This window comes from Macrobrachium nipponense, chromosome 11, assembly GCF_015104395.2.
Source record: "Macrobrachium nipponense isolate FS-2020 chromosome 11, ASM1510439v2, whole genome shotgun sequence".
Taxonomy (NCBI): domain Eukaryota; kingdom Metazoa; phylum Arthropoda; class Malacostraca; order Decapoda; family Palaemonidae; genus Macrobrachium; species Macrobrachium nipponense.
The window spans coordinates 45,663,380-45,683,567 of record NC_061087.1 but is presented as its reverse complement, the minus strand read 5'-3'; the positions used below and the strand labels follow the sequence as shown (position 1 = coordinate 45,683,567).

Sequence of the window (20,188 nt, the reverse complement as noted above, 5' to 3'; positions counted from 1 at the left end):
TCTGTAAACACTATATTTAAACCCACTACTATTTCTCCGTATGAGGCCATCCAGAAAGGGTAAGCATTCATCTTTTTCCATTTCCATAGTAAATTTAATTGATGGTGCTAGTTGATTTATACCTTTGCAAAAAAAAAAAAAAAAAAATTACATCTTCATTCCCTGGTCTTTTTAATATTTCCTTTTAAAAAAATTCCATATATCAGCTACAGAGGGTTTCCCATTGACATACCGAAATTTTGTGAGTAGAATTTTCCATTAAATTCTAATTTACATTCTTTCACACAGTTTAACCAGTTCAGTTAATGTGCTTTCAGAAAATGGGATATCCAGCTGTATGTTTTCTAGTGATTCAGATAAAAATTCCAGTAGATCAAAAGTCATGAGCTTCGATTCACTATTAACATGTACACTATTTAGTTTATTTATCAAGTCCACATTATTCTTGATAATATCAAGAATATTGTTATTGGCATTGAAGATGGTACCTACCAGTGGATTAAGGATATCCACTAAATACTTTGCCAGTTTGTAAGATGCGGAACCCACTGCTTGTGCTTGTACTACCTTATAATAATAGTATGAAAGATTTCACCATCTCCTGAAGAATGTTGGTGTTAATGTCGCTTTTGAAAACAATAAAACAATGAAACATGTACTTATCAAGAACTCCCCTGACAATACTAAAGGAAGAGTATATAAAATTCCATGTAAGTTCTTGTGACAACTTTTACATTTGGTCAAACGGGTACAGCACTGGAAAAGAGGATAGAAAAACATAAAAAATGTGTGAGATATGCACAGGGAAATAGTGGTATTTTTATGACTTCTAATACTGTTTGTCCTTCGTCAGTGGCTTGGAAATAAAGTCGAAACCAGTCAGGAACTACACCCCACCTCTGGATATGTGTGATAAATGAATCACGTGCTAAAGTGATTATAATCATATATATATATATATATATATATATATATATATATATATATATATATATATTCCACTAAACATTGTCAAAGGAAAACTGTCAGTAAGTGATTTACAAAATAGAGGGGAAAGCTTGCACTAATTGAAAGAAATTCTACAAATGACACTTGAATTTCAGAAAACCAGCTGAAAGTAGTCCAGCTCCGAGGAATATGGAAAGGCATGCTATACAAAATGATACAGCCAGGAATAAAAACAAATATATTCAAAAGCACAGACACAACTGGTTATTCATAAAACCGAACATCACACGAAAAACATGTACGCTCGTATGCCTAAACGCACTTCACATATACATGGAAATATACGAATACATATAAAAAAACGCAGTCCATTTCGTATGGATTATTGCAAATAATTATTTTTCTTGTCCAAGAACATATAATGTAACGGCCCTTTTCCGCCGTTACTTAAAATTAAATACCTTTCTTACCAAACTCTCTTCACAACCACAAGCTAAGTCCACAATCAGTGGAATAGCTCTCAAATAATATCAAAAGTGCAAAATCTAATTAATAGGGGAAAGCGAAACACCACAAAAACACTTATAATTTATTACAAAAACATCAAGACAGAAGTTATTCCTGAACCTCGGAATACATATATTAATGAAAACCAATCACCCTGAATTATTTATACAAAACAACACACGCAATGAAGATAGTAAAGCAAAGATACATCCAAAAGGGAAGGGGGTTCAGACAGGAGAAGGTATATGGAAAGCAAGAATAACCTATCAATTACAAACTAAATGAACCTAACGGTGGTTTCCCTCCTCTAAAACACTGGAGTTGTTGCCATGATCTTAATTACATATATGTTTCTGTCCTCCGTAACACTGGAGTTATCACCGTGATCTTTTTAAATACCTATATGACTCTGCGTCCAGAGACAAAAGTGAGGGGGCGAAGTGGTGAAAGTACGCATATATATTTATGGTACTCGACAGGACCCATACCACAGCGATCCTACGCCCACGAGGATGATCCTCCAGGAAACCCGGGACATCCAAATAAAACCAGAGTCAAAGATCGCCTGAATATTCCAAAAATATCAGTCACTTATACCTTGGCTAAGCGAGAGCCCCTCGACATTTACTGAGCCTAGGTTGAGGCAGGATGAAGCGTAATCCTTCAAGAATAATAGTACGTATATCCAAGCAGGCGTTTCGCAGCAAATCCAACAGTCACCAGGAGTAGTGAGGCTCAGAGATCAACTGACTCCTTCCTTCAGTCGAAAAAATCTCCGACACAGCCCCGGTGACAGCACCACTCAATCATAAATATATGAAAAGACAGAATGGTCATTAGCGGCAATTACCAAACCGACAAACCACCGGCGAGGAGGAAAACAAACTAAATGGATAATACAGTTCTTATGCATAACAAAAACAAGAATAATAAAATAACTAAGAATAAAATACCACAACAAAGTGATTATATATATATATATATATATATATATATATATATATATATATATATATATTATATATAGATAATGAAATATGTGAAATTTTGCAAAAATAACATAAATTTTAAGGATTTCGTGATATTATTATTAAGTCCATATGGACACCACCTTCCAATATTAGAAGCTCTAGCTATAAGAAACTACTATGAGATTCAGGGTCTCTGTAACACGGTTTTTTGGACTTTGCTCCTTGTCAAAGCATCGGATGTAGCTGAAAGTTGACATATGTATATTTTACAACCACACACAAATTTTGTCAGCATTATCAATAACCTAAACCCGATAGTTTTGATTTTTATAGAGTAAAAATGAACTAGCCGACGCCATGGCCAATGATTACGAGCCAAGAGTCGAAAAACATTCATTACGTAAGCAAGGTAAACAAACACATTTTGACTAAATGTTGCCCCGCCCATCCACCAGACAGAAATTCCATCGGCTCTGAAACCCAAAGACTTTATGAATGGCGGAACGATACATAGATCAGTGCTAGCGTAGTAATACTACAGTAGCAGTAGTGCCGCAACAGTATAGCAGTAATATACATGAATTAAACGTTTAGACCAACTGCAGGGATCCTTGAGGATCATTTAGCACTTCTTACAACTTTACTCGAGAAATTAGTTTTTATAGCCAGAAGTTTAATTTTCTTATCCAACAATGCCCATGGTAGCCTTCAGTGTTATCCTGAATTATAACGAGGCGAAAGTGGGTGGAGCCTCATGAAGTCACCATTCTGACGATAATTATTGGGGAAGGTTTAAAGCCAGTATACGGTACCGGCTATTTTTTTTCAGTAAATATGTAGATAGCCAATAAATAAAAATTGCTTGACATTGGATATAGCAGTTATCAAATCAAGCTTGTCTACTATGTTTTTGGTAATTACCAACTATTCCCTACATCTTGTCAATCTGATTGTGACCTATAAAGTAGACTGTAATTTCTTAGGAAACTTATTTTGGGAGTTAGACTAATAATCGAAGTGTTTTTGTATTTATTAACATATTTTGTTGGTTTGTTCATTATGACAATTATCAGTGGGGAGGTTCCAGAGTTCATAAAGTTGTACTGCTTTGCTTGTATTTAAATTTGTATGTCATTGTTGCCAGAGGTTTAGCCTTCGTTACGTATAGCCAATCATCCATCGAGAAAGAGAGAAGAAATGATGTCATAAGTTACGTAACGAGTGCGTTCGAAACCTTTTCTCTGAGTAAGTTGGCCCGTCTTCAAAAAAGGTCACTTTTACATTATAAGTACCAAATTTATTCAACCTACGTAGTGCAGAATACACTCAAAATTTATGTGTTGATATAATATGTATTCTGAATAAGCGTTATATTTATGAAATGCATAGATAAAAAGTTATTGCGAAAAAACCGTGTTACAGAGGCCCTGAATCTCACAGTAGTTCCCACCCTAAACAACCACTTTTCAGGTGTTCCTATGTAGTGCATGTTTTAAATCACGCCCTTCTTCTTATTTACTTTCGGTGCATTTTCAATAGGGCAACCGAACATCTTTGAGACAAGGTGGCTTTTTAATTACTCTTAACTTTAAGTGTGTGTTTTTCTTTTTTCGTTTAGATTTTTTTCGTAGCGTAATCTTTATTTCAATGTTGTATCTTGCTGTGCTTTTCTTTATTCAATGTGTTTTACTCGTCAACAAAAATAATTTTGTATGCTGTATATGTTTATCATATTTTTATGTTTCATTTTAACCTGGATGATGAGACATTGGCATAAAAAATAAAGTGACATTATATTTAATTCTGTCTTCTATGCCTTCTGGTTTTTACTTGTGAGGAATAGCTTAACATCCATGTTGAATTATATGTACTATGATAAATATATATATATATATATATATATATCGTATATATAATATATATATAGTATAATGTATTATATATAATGTATGTGTATATATATATATAGATATATATTATAATATTACACACATACATATATATTATATATATATATTATATAGATATATATATATATACATATATATATATATATATATATATATATATAATATATATTTATATATATATATATATATATATATATATATATATATATATATATATATCCAAAAATATTAAGTTCTACATTTCGTTTATCAACTCCACTCAACCTATGGAATAAGGAATAACACAGAAGAGGAATTATACGACAAGTGATTCGTCACCAGTGAGACTCGAACTCCTGTCAATGGGAATCGAAAGCAACAGTGAAAATATTTGATCCTTCGGCTGTCTGTGGACACTTTCAGGAAAGAAAAAATCAGTTAATAATTCCTCTTCTCTTTACTAAAATAATGTTTATAGGTTATCGTATTATTTTCAGTATTCAAACAAAACGTCTGCTATTATTCTGTAATTGTAACTGTTTGCTAAACTATTTATCCACTACTGTTAGCAAAGTGAAATGAATAGTTTTTATGAATTAATGTCTAATTGTCTTAATATACCAAATTACTCTTCTTTAATACTTACATGTTAGAAAAACTAAGCGAAATGAATATTAAAGGTAGTTGTTCATCCCATGTGTCCATTGAGATGGATATATCAAGACAAAATATCAAGACTTAATAAACAGGTCTAATTTTCATCGCTGTCTTCTTAAGGGAGTAATGTTGACCAAGCCATTGGGACCAGTTTACCCCATCGGCATAAGATGTGTGGTTTCCAGAGAGATACTGCCCATTAAGGTTCGATGCATGGCATGCCTTGTACCACCAACCCCCTTTATACCTGAAAATATTAATACCAACTTCATAAGTACTACAACTATGCTGAGAAAAGAAAGAAATGTTGTGAGAACTTTTTTAACTTGATCCGTTTAAATAGGATTTAGTAGCCATCGGTAGTAAAAATATTACTTATCATTTCTCATCATCTTTCTCGGTTATAATTGATTTGCTTTAAGAAAACAAGATCGGTCTGTTCTGCATGGAAAGGAATGACTAAGGCAATTTCAATAGTAGTCAATAAACTTACGCAACTGAACAGCTACCCGGGGGATGTGCATCGTTATCGATGTCTTTGGCCGAAAACTTCATCCCAATGTGGTTTGCAAATGAATCCCCAGCATTTCCACTATATTTCACAACCTCCAGTTTGTAAGACGAACTTCGGTCGTGGACATAGAAGAACTTGTACTTGGCCCATCTTTTATTGTTCTCAAAGTCAGTTAAATCAAATCTTATTTCATACAGTGTCTGATCCGTTAAGGCGTGGATGTTGTCATTTCCTAACCAGAATTCTCCCTTCAGGTTACCAAAGCCAAGGGCATATTCCATCCAGGTGCGATAGAAGTCCTCTCTGGGTTCAATGTCATCCCGACGTTGAATGACAGTCCATCCACCACCATCTGTCTCCATGTCACAGAAGACCTGATTAAATAAACAATTTGAAATACGCTTAAAGACAGGAACAATGACTGCAGTCTAATTAAACATCTAATTATAACATATTTAAGCTGATGATATATTGAAATTCATTTACCTGAAGAGGGACATCAGGACAACACTTGTAGGGGAAAATCATATAGATTCCACTAGTGGTGTTGCCTTGTCTTTGTACGTCTCGGCAGTTACGAATTTGTGGTCCGACGTCAAACCATAGAATCTGAGATTTTGGGAAAGCAGAAACCTCGAAATTCAAGATTAATACCAATGTCACTACTAAGGCTGTTTTCCATTGCGTCATAAACATCCTGTACAAAAGAAATAATTCAATGATGACATTGATGAAACAAATGAGTCAAGTTCTTAGATATGTGGGAACTTGTTTACTAATTTACACTAACATTATTTTGCAGCATTTTCTCAAAGGGTGCAGTCCTGGCATCAGGCTCTGGAATGGGATTTCTTAGAGGAAAGTATTTCAACCGTTGTAAATGATTATATAATAATATCTTCCTCTTCCTCAGTTTTGAAAGTTGCTTTTTCCAGAAATTTACAGAACAATGCTCAAGCAGCACACAGCTGGAAGCGCCCAAAGAACAGGTAAGATTCATTGACAGTTCAATGAGAAGACAAGTGAAAAAAAGCAAGTAAGTAAGAATATCGCCCAGAAATTATTAATGCTAGATCAAGGTTCAACATTAATCGAAGGTGGGAATCACTAACTTGACAGAGTTGACGTATTTTGTAATTTTGAGGATATCCACTTGCTATATCCAGGTGACAATCTATAATCCTTTATGTAGCTATAAACGATGTGTTTGCCAGAGGCTGATTGTCACTAGTTTATTAATTACGAGAGTTACCAGAATCTGAAGGTGGAGACAAGGCACAAGATATTCAGACAAATCTAATCAGTATCAACTTCAAGCCTGCTTTGCAGTTTCATGTCAAAGAATTAAAGCAGCTGCAAAGTCTTGTTTAGGCGAAATAAAAACCAAAGATAAATCATCTTGTTATAACTCTCCTATAAACACTGAAATTTATAGGTTCATGTTCCGAGGTTTCTTCCCTGTCCTTACCCGGCAGAGTTCTCATGAAACTAAAAAGGGCAGTAAAAAGGAAAATGCAGACTGTTTGTATGATATAAATTACCTGACTCATATTTGAAGTCAGATTAGAAAGAGTTAACCAATTTAAATAGTTTAAGAATCTGATTAACCTTTGTAATCATCTATCAAATAGCTTTATGAATCATACACAACATATTTAAGTGGCAAGGTATAGGGAAACAAGTACCCTAGTCAATAAAAGAAATATAAGTGTTCTCATATATATATATATATATATATATATATATATACATACATATATATATATATACATATATATATATATATATATATATATTATATATTATATATATATATATATATATATATATATATGAAGTAACCATCCAGGTGACATAATTCCGAAACTGTCAGAAGATAGAGTACAAAATAAGAAAATAGTAGGAACCAGCTTTGGCTTATGTACAATCAAACCTATCACGCGAACTAGTAATAAGTTTGGCAATAAAATATGAAATACTTAAGGTAATTTCTATAATAAAAAAAGTTAAATGGCATCTGACAACCAACATTCCATCTTGTGCCAAATCTGAGTTCTAACTGAGGATAATGAAAGATTGACTTGGTAGACAAATTCAATTTAAAAAAGTAATCTTAGAATAGAAGAAGAAAGGATTGGAAGCCTTCACTTAGAAAAAGATTAATGTCATTGCGGGACCACAGAATCATGCCTACAATTAATATGGAAAAGTCTTCTGTACTAAGCTATTCACCAATTTGGTGACACATCAGATGTTGGAGATGCATTTTGAGTAACTTTTATCAGGAAAACTATTGAGTAATTCCTGGAGCATTGGTGCTTTTTGAATCACTAACAAATGTCTTTGCCAAGTGTCTCGAGTCTAGACAGAACCACTCATGAAAGAGAAGCAGTAAGATCAAGAACTTATAACATTTATCGAAGAACCAGCATATTGAGAAACTTCGATTATGAAAGAATTGGATATTTATGAAAGATGAAATTCTAATATACAAGTAATGACTTTTAAAGTACCTGCCAGCCTAGACTGAGGGGAACTGCTTCAACTTGACTTATCATACAAGCGAACCGTTAACAGGAAAAGTAATGCCATATCTTAGGACATTTGCAGTTTAAGTTAAGTGAGGGCATTCAAGTGCCTTAAATGAATACACAGTGAACACCAGTAACAATGAAACTAATCAAAGAGGTTACTAACCTCCACTGGCCTTACTCTTCCTAGAACACATTTCACATGTATCAAGTACATATTGAAAATTATTCATTACAACAGATAAATTCCTTAAAGAATATCAATAATGCAGGTATGGTCATTTGCAGTTTCTGGGTAAATTTTATATCAGAATGTATATTTTCACTTATTCTAAGAATGATCTGTTTATCAACAATTTCAGAACAAGTCATGAGTTAGTCGCCATTCTGTTGTATTCTAATAGCAAGAACCACCTAGATTTATAAAAGAAATACTTAAGGGACACTATGTCTGAGCATTTAGAGGAATATCAAACTCTTATTCGAATTACAATTTGAAATAATAAATAAAATGTATACCTACTTCCAAGAGTTGAATGAACCAACGCTGCAGACTCCAGAGCCTTAGCCGGTGACCGAATCATACTGGTGGGCTGTTCATCTAAAACATCGTTATATACCCAAGTTGTTTGTTTCCCTTTCATGGATTTGTTATGACACATGTACCCGTCACACATGTTTCTTTAATTACTAATAGAGATGACTGATGATGCTCTAGTGAAAGGCTGCCCTGTATAACTTCTGTAAACAATTCAGCCAGCTTTCTTATCAACATCTTATGTGCGTTTTTTTTTCTTTGGTTCTCTTTAATGTTGAAGTTTGGAATAAACATCGTTACTAAGGCCATTAAAAAAAAAAAAAAAAAAAAAAAGCATCACTGGGAAAACATTATTTTTCTTTTTTAATGATAATAAACAACCTGATGTCGATCATTCACATTGACTGAGAACTAAGAAGCCTCTTTAAACCAACTTTTATCCGTGGGAGGGTAATACAGTGGTACCGGATTTTATATGACAAAAACTTTCATGAAGGCTCGAAAAGTATCTTGGAACTCGGTCGCTACAGCCACCTTTGCTGCGGCTTAAAACTCAAAATTCTGATTTTAATTCATAGCTAATATTTTCTTCAATTGCACGCAGTCTCAAATGACAATCCTCCTCCCGAGCCCCACAATGGGATAACATTCTAATCTGAAACAACTTCACAACAAAGAACTATTTCTATGTTCTCCCATTCCCCATTCTGATATGAGGGCTCATATCTTCAATTTCTCAGAGGAGAAATTATCAAAAGGCCTTGAATACAAAGGTAATCCTCTTCGTTTTATATACTGTATGCCTATTTGCTTTCCCTTTTCTTTTCAATTTATTCATATGTCATTCCTTCTTTGTTTTGGTATCCTCACATTTGATATATCCCTATATTTCAGTTATTAGTGCATCTTCGTCCTGTACTGTACTTTCTCAACTACGTACTCAGTCCGCCGAGTTGTGCGGATCGCCGCGGACTGCAGTACGGGATGTTACGAAGTTGCATGCAGCGATTTCTCGTAAAAAAAAAAAAAGAAAGAAAATAAAAAGACTTGCTTTGTCGCACTGATGTCGCATCACTGTCGGTGTTACATGACGGTGGAGTGCTCGCAGTGCTGGCGGACTGACTAAGTAGAGGGCGAATAGATTACGCATTGTTCGTTTATATGTGTATGGTCACGTAAGACAGGGGATCGATGTTGTACAGTGGCACAGAGTTGGCGGAGGGATATCCTAAATTTTTTTAGAGACGGCGTTCTGTTCTTGTTCATTGCTGACTAATATAATTTACGTGTCGCATCATCGCGGACAATGGACGGATTGATAAGGCTAAATGCCCTTTTTGGATGAAATTCTATGTGCACTGACCCATATGACCGCGTCTGCTTGGCTGGAACTGTATAAACAGGCCAGGTGAACTGAATTTTCATAATTTCTACCTGTGACTTCTTGCAAGAAGGTACCTGGACTGTACCAGGAATATTAACCTAGAAGAAGAAACTATTATTTCACACATTCAAAACACCTATACAGTTGCTACAGATATATATAATTGTAGAGTAGACAGTTATAAAGAAGAAGAAATGGAAATGGATAGAAAAGAAAGGTTGGAAAGTGAAGAAGACTGAAGAAGAAAATAAATTGTCGGGTAATTCAACTTCAATTATTGGATGCATGTCATTGTGAAAATTACTCATAGTCATAATGATATTATACAGGATCAGTATTCCTAATTTTGTCTTGTAACTTGGTCTCTCAAATGAGATCATGGCTTCAAAGAAGACAAGTGTTTGGGGAGTGTGATAAGCTGATGGCTGAAGTGAAAGCTGAGGATGTCGCCTCTTTCACTAATTTTTGTGTGATGGAACCTTAAGTATTCACAGAACTTGGCAACCATCAGCGATCATACGAACTGGGATTTTTCCTTTTCCTACGACTGCGTAGCGTCTCATATGACTACGCATCATCTTGCACAATGTGGATTGATATTCGGCTGATCATGTATAACCTCGCACTAGCCACTTCGCCAGAGTCCTCAGCGAAAAATTAAACATATTCAATTTTGGGGGGAAATTTTCAGATAACCTCGTAAAGTCTCGGACAGCTTCAGATTGTCACGCTTTGATTTCGCAACATTTCGTAACGTATTTCGTACAGTCACGTACCAGCCAATGTCGCTATCCGCGGTCGTACGTGACAATACGTAATCTGGTGTGAAAGGGGTACTTTCACTCTTAAGGAACTAGAAATTCTCTTTCTACTATTCATCTTTTTATCTATTTTTTTAATTTAGTATATTTCTAGTTTCCACATTTAATGATTTGATATTTGACCTACATCTTTATGACGTAAATATATATATATATATATATATATATATATATATATATATATAATATATATATATATATATATATATATATGCGTGTGTGTGTGTGTGTGTGTTTGTAGTCAAGTATATGTGTGTTTGACAGTACAGCATCTATTTATGAAAAATATTGGAGATTTTTTTTTTTATTCGTGATAATTATTGCAAGTAAATCACACAATTCTAATAGCAACTCAGCAGTAGAATTTTTCAAGTTAATGAAGATGTTTAAATAAACTAATAGATTGTTTGAGTTCCTGGAAAATAAACTAGACACCTATCTATCTTATTAGGTTTCGATTAGATTACTTTAATTTCCATAGCAAAGGAGAGAAATGGTGGAAATTAGCAACAATAAATCATTAGATGTTAAAATTGCTATTGGAGATCATGTATTCCTAAAAATAAATGTGGGAAATGAACTAAATTACAAATTAGGTCCAAAGATTAAGGGTCCTTTTAGAGTTATTGTTTCCTTTTCCGAACTTTTCCGGTATTTCACGATTGTTTATTCAATTCAAAACCGTGACACCCTTAAACAGATAGCTGATGGTGCTCCTTATAGCCTATCATATAAACACTGCTGTTTAGTCTACTGTTTCAGAGAACTTTTATTCTAAGTAAATCGTCTATTAGATTACTATCGTGAGACGAACAACGTTTCTTTCATCATTATAAGCTACAAGATACCGAAATCGTGATAAATTCCTGTGGAAATATTTGACTGTTTCCATCTTTATTGCATTTTAACCTTTTAAATGATATTAATGAGTAAATGAGGCGCTAGTTTGTTGATTTGTTGTTTTTCTTATGCAGTGATTATCATTAAACCCATTTGTGTATCATGTCCACTTTCATAAACTTTTGTGGCGCCTTGATTGCTTGCCTTTGAATATCAAGGTGGTTATATGCGACAGTCATAGTAATAATAAAACTATTTTGCACCTAGAATTGAAGTAGATAGAATGCATACATTTCTTCAAGTAGATAATTGCAGTAAATAAATGCAAGATTGCATTTCTTACTGTAAAATGAATACACATGGAATGATGAAAGGTTTAGAGCCCAAATATCCCACACTTCATCAAATATAAGAAAAATTATTCATGAGAACGGTTCTTTTAGAGGGAATACCGTGCAATATGTCCTCACAAATATTGAGCCACAAATATAGTTTAATATCGATTTCATTACACAGCCACTTCGAGAATGTCCAGCGGAATAAACACTTACTACAGGAACGCCACAAACTTTTGGTCTTATTCTTCTAATGGTTGTGGAATAAGAAATAATATAATTATCTGCGAAAAAGTGGCGGGATCAACACATCAGCAAGTCTTATCCACTCAACAAATGAGATGATAGCAAACAGGAAGCTTTCTTCATGAAGCAGCCGGGCGTCGACAACCTATCACCCACAGTCTATCAGTTGGAATATTACAATTTCTGATATTTATTGTTTTTCAAATTTATTACTTCATTCTTAAATTTGCTACCTCTATACGACTTGTATAAGGGTAACTATAAAAATAGATATATACGTTATGGGGAAATTCCCTTTATGCATTAGAAATGGTAATGTTGGCCGACCTGAAAACTCTAACCATCAGATAAGGTAACTGCAAAAATGAAGCACAAAAATAGACTTTATTCCAAAAGATAAGTAAGAGTCTAATTATCATAGACAAAATTAGACGAATTTAACTAAATGAAATCAAGACCACTCGATTGAATTCGATACATAGAAAACGGATTGTTTAAAACAAGATCTGGTTAAATGAAGTAAATCCACAAATGAAACAGAAAATAAGACACGTCTCCTCGAACCCAGATATGTTCGCTCTGCAAATTAAAAAGGTCACATAGTATGAAATAATCTCTTCATTTCATAACACACAACAAGGGTTTATCAGAACTGGTAATTGTTCGGCTCACAAAGACCGACAGAGTTCCTGTCAAAAAGAAACACGGCCGTCATTAACATACATGAAATATAATATTTATAAATCTCATAAATGAATCATCTCAAGTAAATATACTTATATAATAGGGAAGGTGGAAAGTATCCACATACCAGAATAAAAACAGATTAGTGAAAAAAAGAATCACTTCTCTTTGTCCATGTTTTCAAACTCTCTTTCTGTTTTTCACACCAACCCCCATTTGCGCTTGAAAGATTCGACAGCTAATGAAAGAAAATTCTATGGAAACTCCTCAGGAAGGGTGAAACGTGACTTACAAATGTACAAACATCCTCGATTGGAGTGTCTGCGAGATCCGTTTGCTTTCCTAAATCTGTCAACGTATGTGATAGAGAGATAATTGAGTCTTGCGTTGTTATCAAAACATGTCAATCTTAATTGTCGCTCAGCCTCCGTTTCGATCGAGTAGAGTACGTGTCTTTTTTTAGCAGACTGGTCTTGTACGTGTATGTCTTTGTCAAGTCCCACATGTAAATTACACATTTCTTTATGAAGATTGCATCAGATTTTGAACTTTCTGGAAGCATTTGTGCCAAGAACGTTTTTGTCATCTGCCCTCTCCAGTGTAGCTTTCGCAAGGGAAGAAGATTTCTTTAGATCATAGAACCTCGAGGCGGTTAGATTGCTCTCTCTCTCTCTCTCTCTCTCTCTCTCCCTCGACATCATTGAGATTATATTAACGTAACGTAAATTGGTCACTCGTAACTAGTGAGAATTTCATATTTGATATTTCTTAGAGTTTATTTAGTGTTATTTAATTTCTTTTGTGGAATCTGAACAAACATCATTTCGTAACGGCGCCTGGTTTTTGTGAAATTGTGTAAGACAAGACTGCAGCAGAGTAAGAAGTTGGTATACCAAAAAGGTAGTGTTATATTTTTATTAGTTGCAACTAATAATGGATAGGGAGTGTGGTTAACTAATAATTGATAGGAACTGTGGTTAACTAATAACAGATGGTTGTGAAGGTTTGGTAAAAACTGTTGGTTACAGTGTTTTGAGTGAAAAAGATATACACTTTTACACATTGCGTATTTTTGTGTTTGTGATTGTTCCATTGTTTGTGCACTTGTTCATTTTCTTATTGGAGTGTGTCTTTTTATTTAATTTTTTTTTTCATTTGCATTCACAATTTAATTGACTTAGTTATTTTCATTGCTTAATCATTGCACATTTAATTAAATCTAACATTTATGAATTTATTTGCATTTACTTAGAATTCTGTTCAAGTTTTGTTGTTGTTTAGCACTTGTGAATTAATTTCAAATTTTCAATTATTGCCTAACACTTTTGAATTTTGATTGAATTAATTTTCTTGAATTTTGTGATAAATTAATTTTGATTTAATTTTACTTAATTTTGATTCAAGAATTAATTAAACTTTACTTTGTTTTCAAGTAACAGCAATTTTCCCTGATATTGTGAATTTCACTTATAAATTTTGAATTTAATAATAAATTTTTGTGTTTCAAGTTTTTTATAAGTGTTTTTATTTTTATACCAGTATATATGATTATGATTATATTGATGATAGGTAGAAACATAGAGTGGTAATTGATTTGCTTTCCTTCAATTTACTTGAAGTGACTTAGAATCAGGGAAGTACTTAGACTTCTGAGATCAGGGAAATACTTAGACTTTTAAAGTTGTTGATGGAGTGATGCCCTTTGATTAATTTAATTACTTACAAGATTACCTCACACCTGTTTTGATGAACTTAGTCTGATTTTCTGCAATACGGGTAAGTGTTAAGGGATCACTGTTGCCTTTGGAGTATTCAGTCGTTTAAACGTGTTATGAGGGTTCAGGTGTCTGGCTTTTGGTGAGGTAATAATTGATAAATGGTAATCAGATACTTGGCACTTCGTAACATTGTTTAATGGTGCCCAGAGACCAGGGAAAGCAGATTTCATTATCACTCTAGAATATACTGGTGGTGTTAGGGATATATTTTGTTTGGAGAGTGACCATATAGTTTTTGTTTTGCATTTGTTGTATTGAATTGTAAGTTGATAACTTAGAGGAAAATGGCTCAGTTCAATGTTCAGGAATTTTTAGCAGCCCCTTCCATCCAAGTTTTGTCTGAAACCACTCTGACTAGAGCATAGTGGAGCGCTTTAGCAGAGGCATGTGGTGGTTATGTGTCTACTAGTATGGTAAAGGCACAAATAAGATGTATTGCTATGGAATCATTGATAAACTCTGGTAGAATAACTGATGAAGATGAGTTAGAATTGGCTCAAGAGTTGTTGAACGTAGCACATGCTGATCTCATAAATAAGCAAGCAGAAAAGAAAGAGAAAAGTGATGCAGAGTTAAAGCTTAGACGCATTGAAGCAGAAGAGAATTTGATTAAGCTATAAATGCTTGCGGAAAGAGAGAGAATGCAAGCTGAAAGTGAAAGAATAGACAGGGAAAAACAAAAAAGAAGAGAAAGAGAAGAAGAAAAAGCAGCAGAAGAGGAAAGAGAAAGGATAAAAGAGGAAAGAGAAATCGCAAGACATGAAAGGGAAATGGAATTAATAAAAGCTAGATCCACATTACCTGTAACACCGTCTAACCCTAACCAAGATAATCAAGACCCTGTATTTGATGTATTGAGAGTACAGAAGTTAATCGCTAAGTTTACTGAAGAAGCTCCAGATGAGTTTTTTGATCACTTTGAGAAAGTGGCTTCAGGTATGGGATGGCCAGAGGATAAATGGTCAGTTTTGCTACAGTGTCTTAATTGGTAAAGGGAGAAGTGCTTATCTAGCCTTAACAGCTGATCAGTGTAAAGACTACAAGGTACTTAAACACAGTGTGCTACAAGTTTACCAGATGACCCCAGAGTACTACAATGAAAGATTCAGAAATTTAAGAAAAGATGAGAAGGGAACATTCTTAGATTATGCTTACAAAGTGAGAAGGTGTTTCAAACGTTGGATAGAAGCTGCTAAAGTTAAAACTTTTGATGAGTTAGAAGAGCTACTTGTTCTTGAACAGTATCTTAAGGGAATTCCTGAACATATAAGAGCCTATTTAAGAGAGAGAGAAGTGAAGAAACTTGACAAAGTTACTACACTAAGTGAAGATTATAATATAATCAGTAGTAAACGTAATTACAATGTCAAGTACCAGAGTCAACAACGCCCAGGTTTTAAGTCTTTTCCAAATAACAGGAACAAATTTAATGGGAAACCTACAAGTGATACTATCAAGAGTACACAAGGTAATACAACTCAGCAAGCTAATGTGAAATCCTCATCCAGTTTTTCAAGACAGTTACAGAAACCTAATGTTGTCTGTTTCAAGTGTGGAAGAGTAGGACACTACAGTCAAGAGTGTTACCGGAATCAACAGCAGTCAAAGCCAGTTGGTTAAGTTGTAAAAGGTGACCAGGTGAAACAAACTACGAAGATCAGTGTGGGAAAGAATCAGACTCCAGAGAAGAATGAAACTAAACAAGCTGAATGTTTAGCAACCAGTGGAAATGTTACCTCAAGCAGTGAGTGGTTTAGCAGTGTGGAGGCTTTTAAGCCATATATCTATGAGGGTATGCTGTCAACTCAAGAAGGAAGTATGCAGGTACCAGTCAAGATATTACGTGATACAGGGAGTAACCATAGTGTGGTAGTACGTGGTTCTCACCCTCAGTTGGAGAAGAGTCTCACAGGAGATTCAGTTATTTTGAAGGGTATAGGAGGAGAGGAAGTAACTCCTATATGCTGCTTACACCTGTCATGTGAATTGGTGACAGGGAATGTTGATTTTGCTGTAAAGGACTCACTGGCTGTGGAAGGTGTACATGTTCTGTTGGGGAATGAAGTTGGTGGTGTGCCATTTATTCCTTGTCCTGTAGTGACAGACAAACCATTGAGGATTAGTCCTACAGTAGAGTTGGAGAAGAATAACCCCCACCTGTTTCCTAGTTGTGTAACTACCAGAAGTATGAAGAGGACTACGACTGCAAGTGAAGAATCTGAGGATTTACACACCCAAGAAGGATCAAGTGAAGGAGCTTTGTGCTTAGAAGAATTATTCAAGGGAAGTGAAGTTTCCCATAGTGCTGACCAAGAAGAGATTTCCCAAGAAGATGAAGAAGACGACGACAACGACGATGAAGAAGAAGAACCTGATGTTCCTGAAGAGACTCCGAGTAGTCAAAGTGTTACTGAAGACAGTAGTGAAACTACAGTAGCTGAGTTAGCAGATATTGAGAATTCAACCCTTGAAATTGGTCAAGTGACAAGAGAGAAGCTGATGGACTTGCAGAAGAAGGATGCATCGTTAACTGATTTGTTCTTCAGAGTTGTTGATCGAGAAGAGATGCAACAAACTCCTACCTGTTACTATCTGAAGGAAGGTTTGCTGATGAGGAAGTATAGACCTACAGATATACCAGGAGATGCTGAATGGGGCGAATATCATCAAATTTTGATTCCATATCCGTTGAGAAAGCAAGTGGTTGCAGTAGCTCATGAGTCTGGACATATGGGAATCAGGAAGACTGTGGAGAAGATCATGAAATATTTTTTCTGGCCTGGACTTCACAAAGATGTTAGTAGGTTTTGTCGTGAGTGTCATACCTGTCAGATAGCTGGAAAACCGAATGAAACCATCAAGAAAGCCCCCCTACAACCTATAGAAGTTAGAGGAGAACCCTTTAGCAAAGTGATTATAGATATGGTTGGACCATTGCCGAAGACAAAGAAAGGAAATGAGTATTTGTTGACATTAATGTGTCCTGTGACAAGATATCCAGAAGCAATCCCTGTTAGATACGTATCTGCCAAGATAGTTGCTGAAAAACTTGTGGAGTTTTTCTCAAAGTTTGGAATACCAGAAATAGTACAAAGTGACAGAGGAACAAACTTTACTTCAAAGTTATTCCAGGATGTGATGAATTTGTTAGGAGTGAAACAACAGTTATCCCCTGCCTATCATCCAGGAACTCAAGGTGCCTTAGAAAGGTTCCACCAGACATTGAAAAGTATGCTGACAAAGTATTGTTCTGAGTCAGGAAGAGAATGGGATGTTGGTTTACCATTAATGTTGTTTGAAGTTAGGAATGCTTATCAAGAAAGTATGGGATGTTCACCTAATGAGATGATTTTTGGAAGAAAAGTTAGAGGACCATTGAAGATTCTTGCAGAAAATTGGGAAGAAAACCAAGAGGAAAGCCAAGGAGAGTATGTGAAGAACTTAAGGAAAAGGTTGAAAGAGATTAGAAAATTCTCTTTAGAAAACTTGAAAATGAGTAAAGAGAAAATGAAAAGGAAATTTGATGCTAAGACTAAGCTAAGAAGTTTTAGTGTTGGTCAACAAGTGTTAGTGTTCTTACCTGTCAAGAGATTTTCCCTCACTAATAAATTTCAAGGTCCTTACAACATAATTCAGAAGTTAAGTGATAGAACTTATGTGATTGAAACACCAGAAAGAAGAAGAAGACAAAGGAAGATACATGTGAACCTCTTGAAACCTTATTTCTCAGAAACTAAAACTGAAACTGTGTCAGTAACCCAAACAACTTTATCTACAGAAGACGATGATGGCTACGAATTGGGAGCTGCAAGCAAGATGAATAATTCTTCAATTTTGGAAAATTTGGAGGATAAACTGAAACATCTGAGTGTTGAACAAGGTGAAGACTTAAGTGAAGTAATTAGAAGTTTCCCAGGAATTTTTTCAGATGTGCCTAGACGTACTGATCTGACCAAGCATGAAATCAAGATTCAAGAAGATGGAAAACCTTTCAAGCAAAGAGCCTATTGCTTATCACCGTATCATTGAGATGTTTTGAAGAAGGAAGTTGAGTATTTGCTGCAACATGGATCAGCAGAACCCAGTTCAAGTCACTTTAGTTCTCCATGTGTGTTAGTGAAGAAACCAGATGGTTCATTTAGGATGTGTACTGATTATAGGAAGCTGAATTCTATCAGTGTGGCTGATAATTATCCTTTGCCTCTTATAGATCAGTTACTTGATAATATTGGGCAAGCCAAGTTTGTTTCCAAGATAGAATTGTTGAAAGGATATTATCAAATTCCCTTAGATGAGAATGCAAAGTTGCTGTCAGCTTTTATTACTCCATTTGGACTGTATCAGTATACTGTTCTGCTGTTTGGTCTGATGAATGCACCCGCAACATTTCAACGAGTGATGGATCAACTGCTAGGATCAATAGAAGGAGTAGGTGTATACCTGGATGACATCGTGATTTACTCTACAACGTGGGAAGAACATCTGAAGATTCTGAGGAAAGTTTTCAAGAAACTACAAGAAGCAGGATTAACAGTCAACCTAGAGAAGAGTGAGTTTGGCAAGGCAAATGTACAGTATCTTGGGTTTGAAGCTGGGAAAGGCCTTCTTGCTCCAGTAAATGCTAATGTAGAAGGTATCCGTAAGGCTACCCCAGCTACTACCAGGAAACAGCTACAGAGATTTTTGGGGATGGCTGGATTCTATTGTCGTTTCTGCCCAAATTTCTCAGCCGTAGTAGCTCCCTTGACAGACTTGACTAGTCCAAAAGCTAAGTTTATTTGGACTCCAGAGTGTCAAGAATCCGTTGAGAAGGTAAAAGCCATTTTAACTTCAAGACCAGTACTTCAAGCTCCAGACTTCGACAAGAAATTTGTGATACAAGTTGATGCGTCAGACTGTGGCGTTGGAGCTGTTCTACTTCAAGAAGATGAAAATAATATCTACCATCCTGTGTGCTTCATGTCTATAAAATTGAAAAAACATCAGAAAGTATACTCGACAATTGAGAAGGAAACTTTAGCCTTAATCACCGCATTGAAAAAAATTTGAAGTGTATGTGAATAGACCTAGGAATGAAGAAATTTTAGTGTTGTCTGATCACAATCCACTATCATTTATCCAGAGAATGAAAAACCATAATCAAAGACTGACCAGGTGGTCATTGTGTCTGCAACAGTATAACTTAAGAGTGCAGCACATTAGTGGCAAAAACAATGTAGTTGCTGATTATTTATCTCGTTGTGAATCGTTGGATTCAACACCGTGATAAAAAATCTTCTGGGGGGAGGTATATTATATATTGCTACTTTCAAAATGCATGTTTCCCCTCTTTGAAATGTCATGTAGAATTTTGCAAAATTTTTTCAGATTCCTAGATAGCTTAGAATAGGATGCTTTAAAATGTGTGTTCAGATTTCGCATTACGTGTTATAAAAGAATATATATTAATGTAGAATGTAAAAAGAGAGAGAACTTCTTTGTCTGTTCGAAACTACGAATGTTTAACTTTTCTGTCAACACTTTAAGATTGGAGTGTCTGCGAGAT

The 20,188-nt window shown here is 35.0% G+C and overlaps 1 protein-coding gene across 5 annotated transcripts in view; it reads right to left on the bottom strand.

The window, feature by feature from the left end:
- Nucleotides 1-20,188, bottom strand: part of LOC135205671 (techylectin-5A-like) — a 107,844-nt gene that overhangs the window by 40,989 nt on the left and 46,667 nt on the right. The window contains exons 1-4 of one of the 5 annotated variants that reach the window (XM_064236574.1): nt 8,541-8,607; nt 5,973-6,183; nt 5,466-5,860; nt 4,758-5,219 (exon numbers count right to left, since the gene is read on the bottom strand). The exons of 1 other annotated variant lie outside the window; for it this stretch is intronic. In XM_064236574.1, coding sequence (XP_064092644.1) covers nt 5,054-5,219; nt 5,466-5,860; nt 5,973-6,182 — 771 coding nt within the window. In that variant the 5' untranslated portion in view covers nt 6,183; nt 8,541-8,607 and the 3' untranslated portion in view covers nt 4,758-5,053. Of the gene's footprint in view, nt 1-4,757; nt 5,220-5,465; nt 5,861-5,972; nt 6,184-6,598; nt 6,750-8,536; nt 8,608-20,188 lie in introns of those variants that run through there. 3 more of the 5 variants (XM_064236593.1, XM_064236600.1, XM_064236583.1) reach the window with 3 other exon arrangements.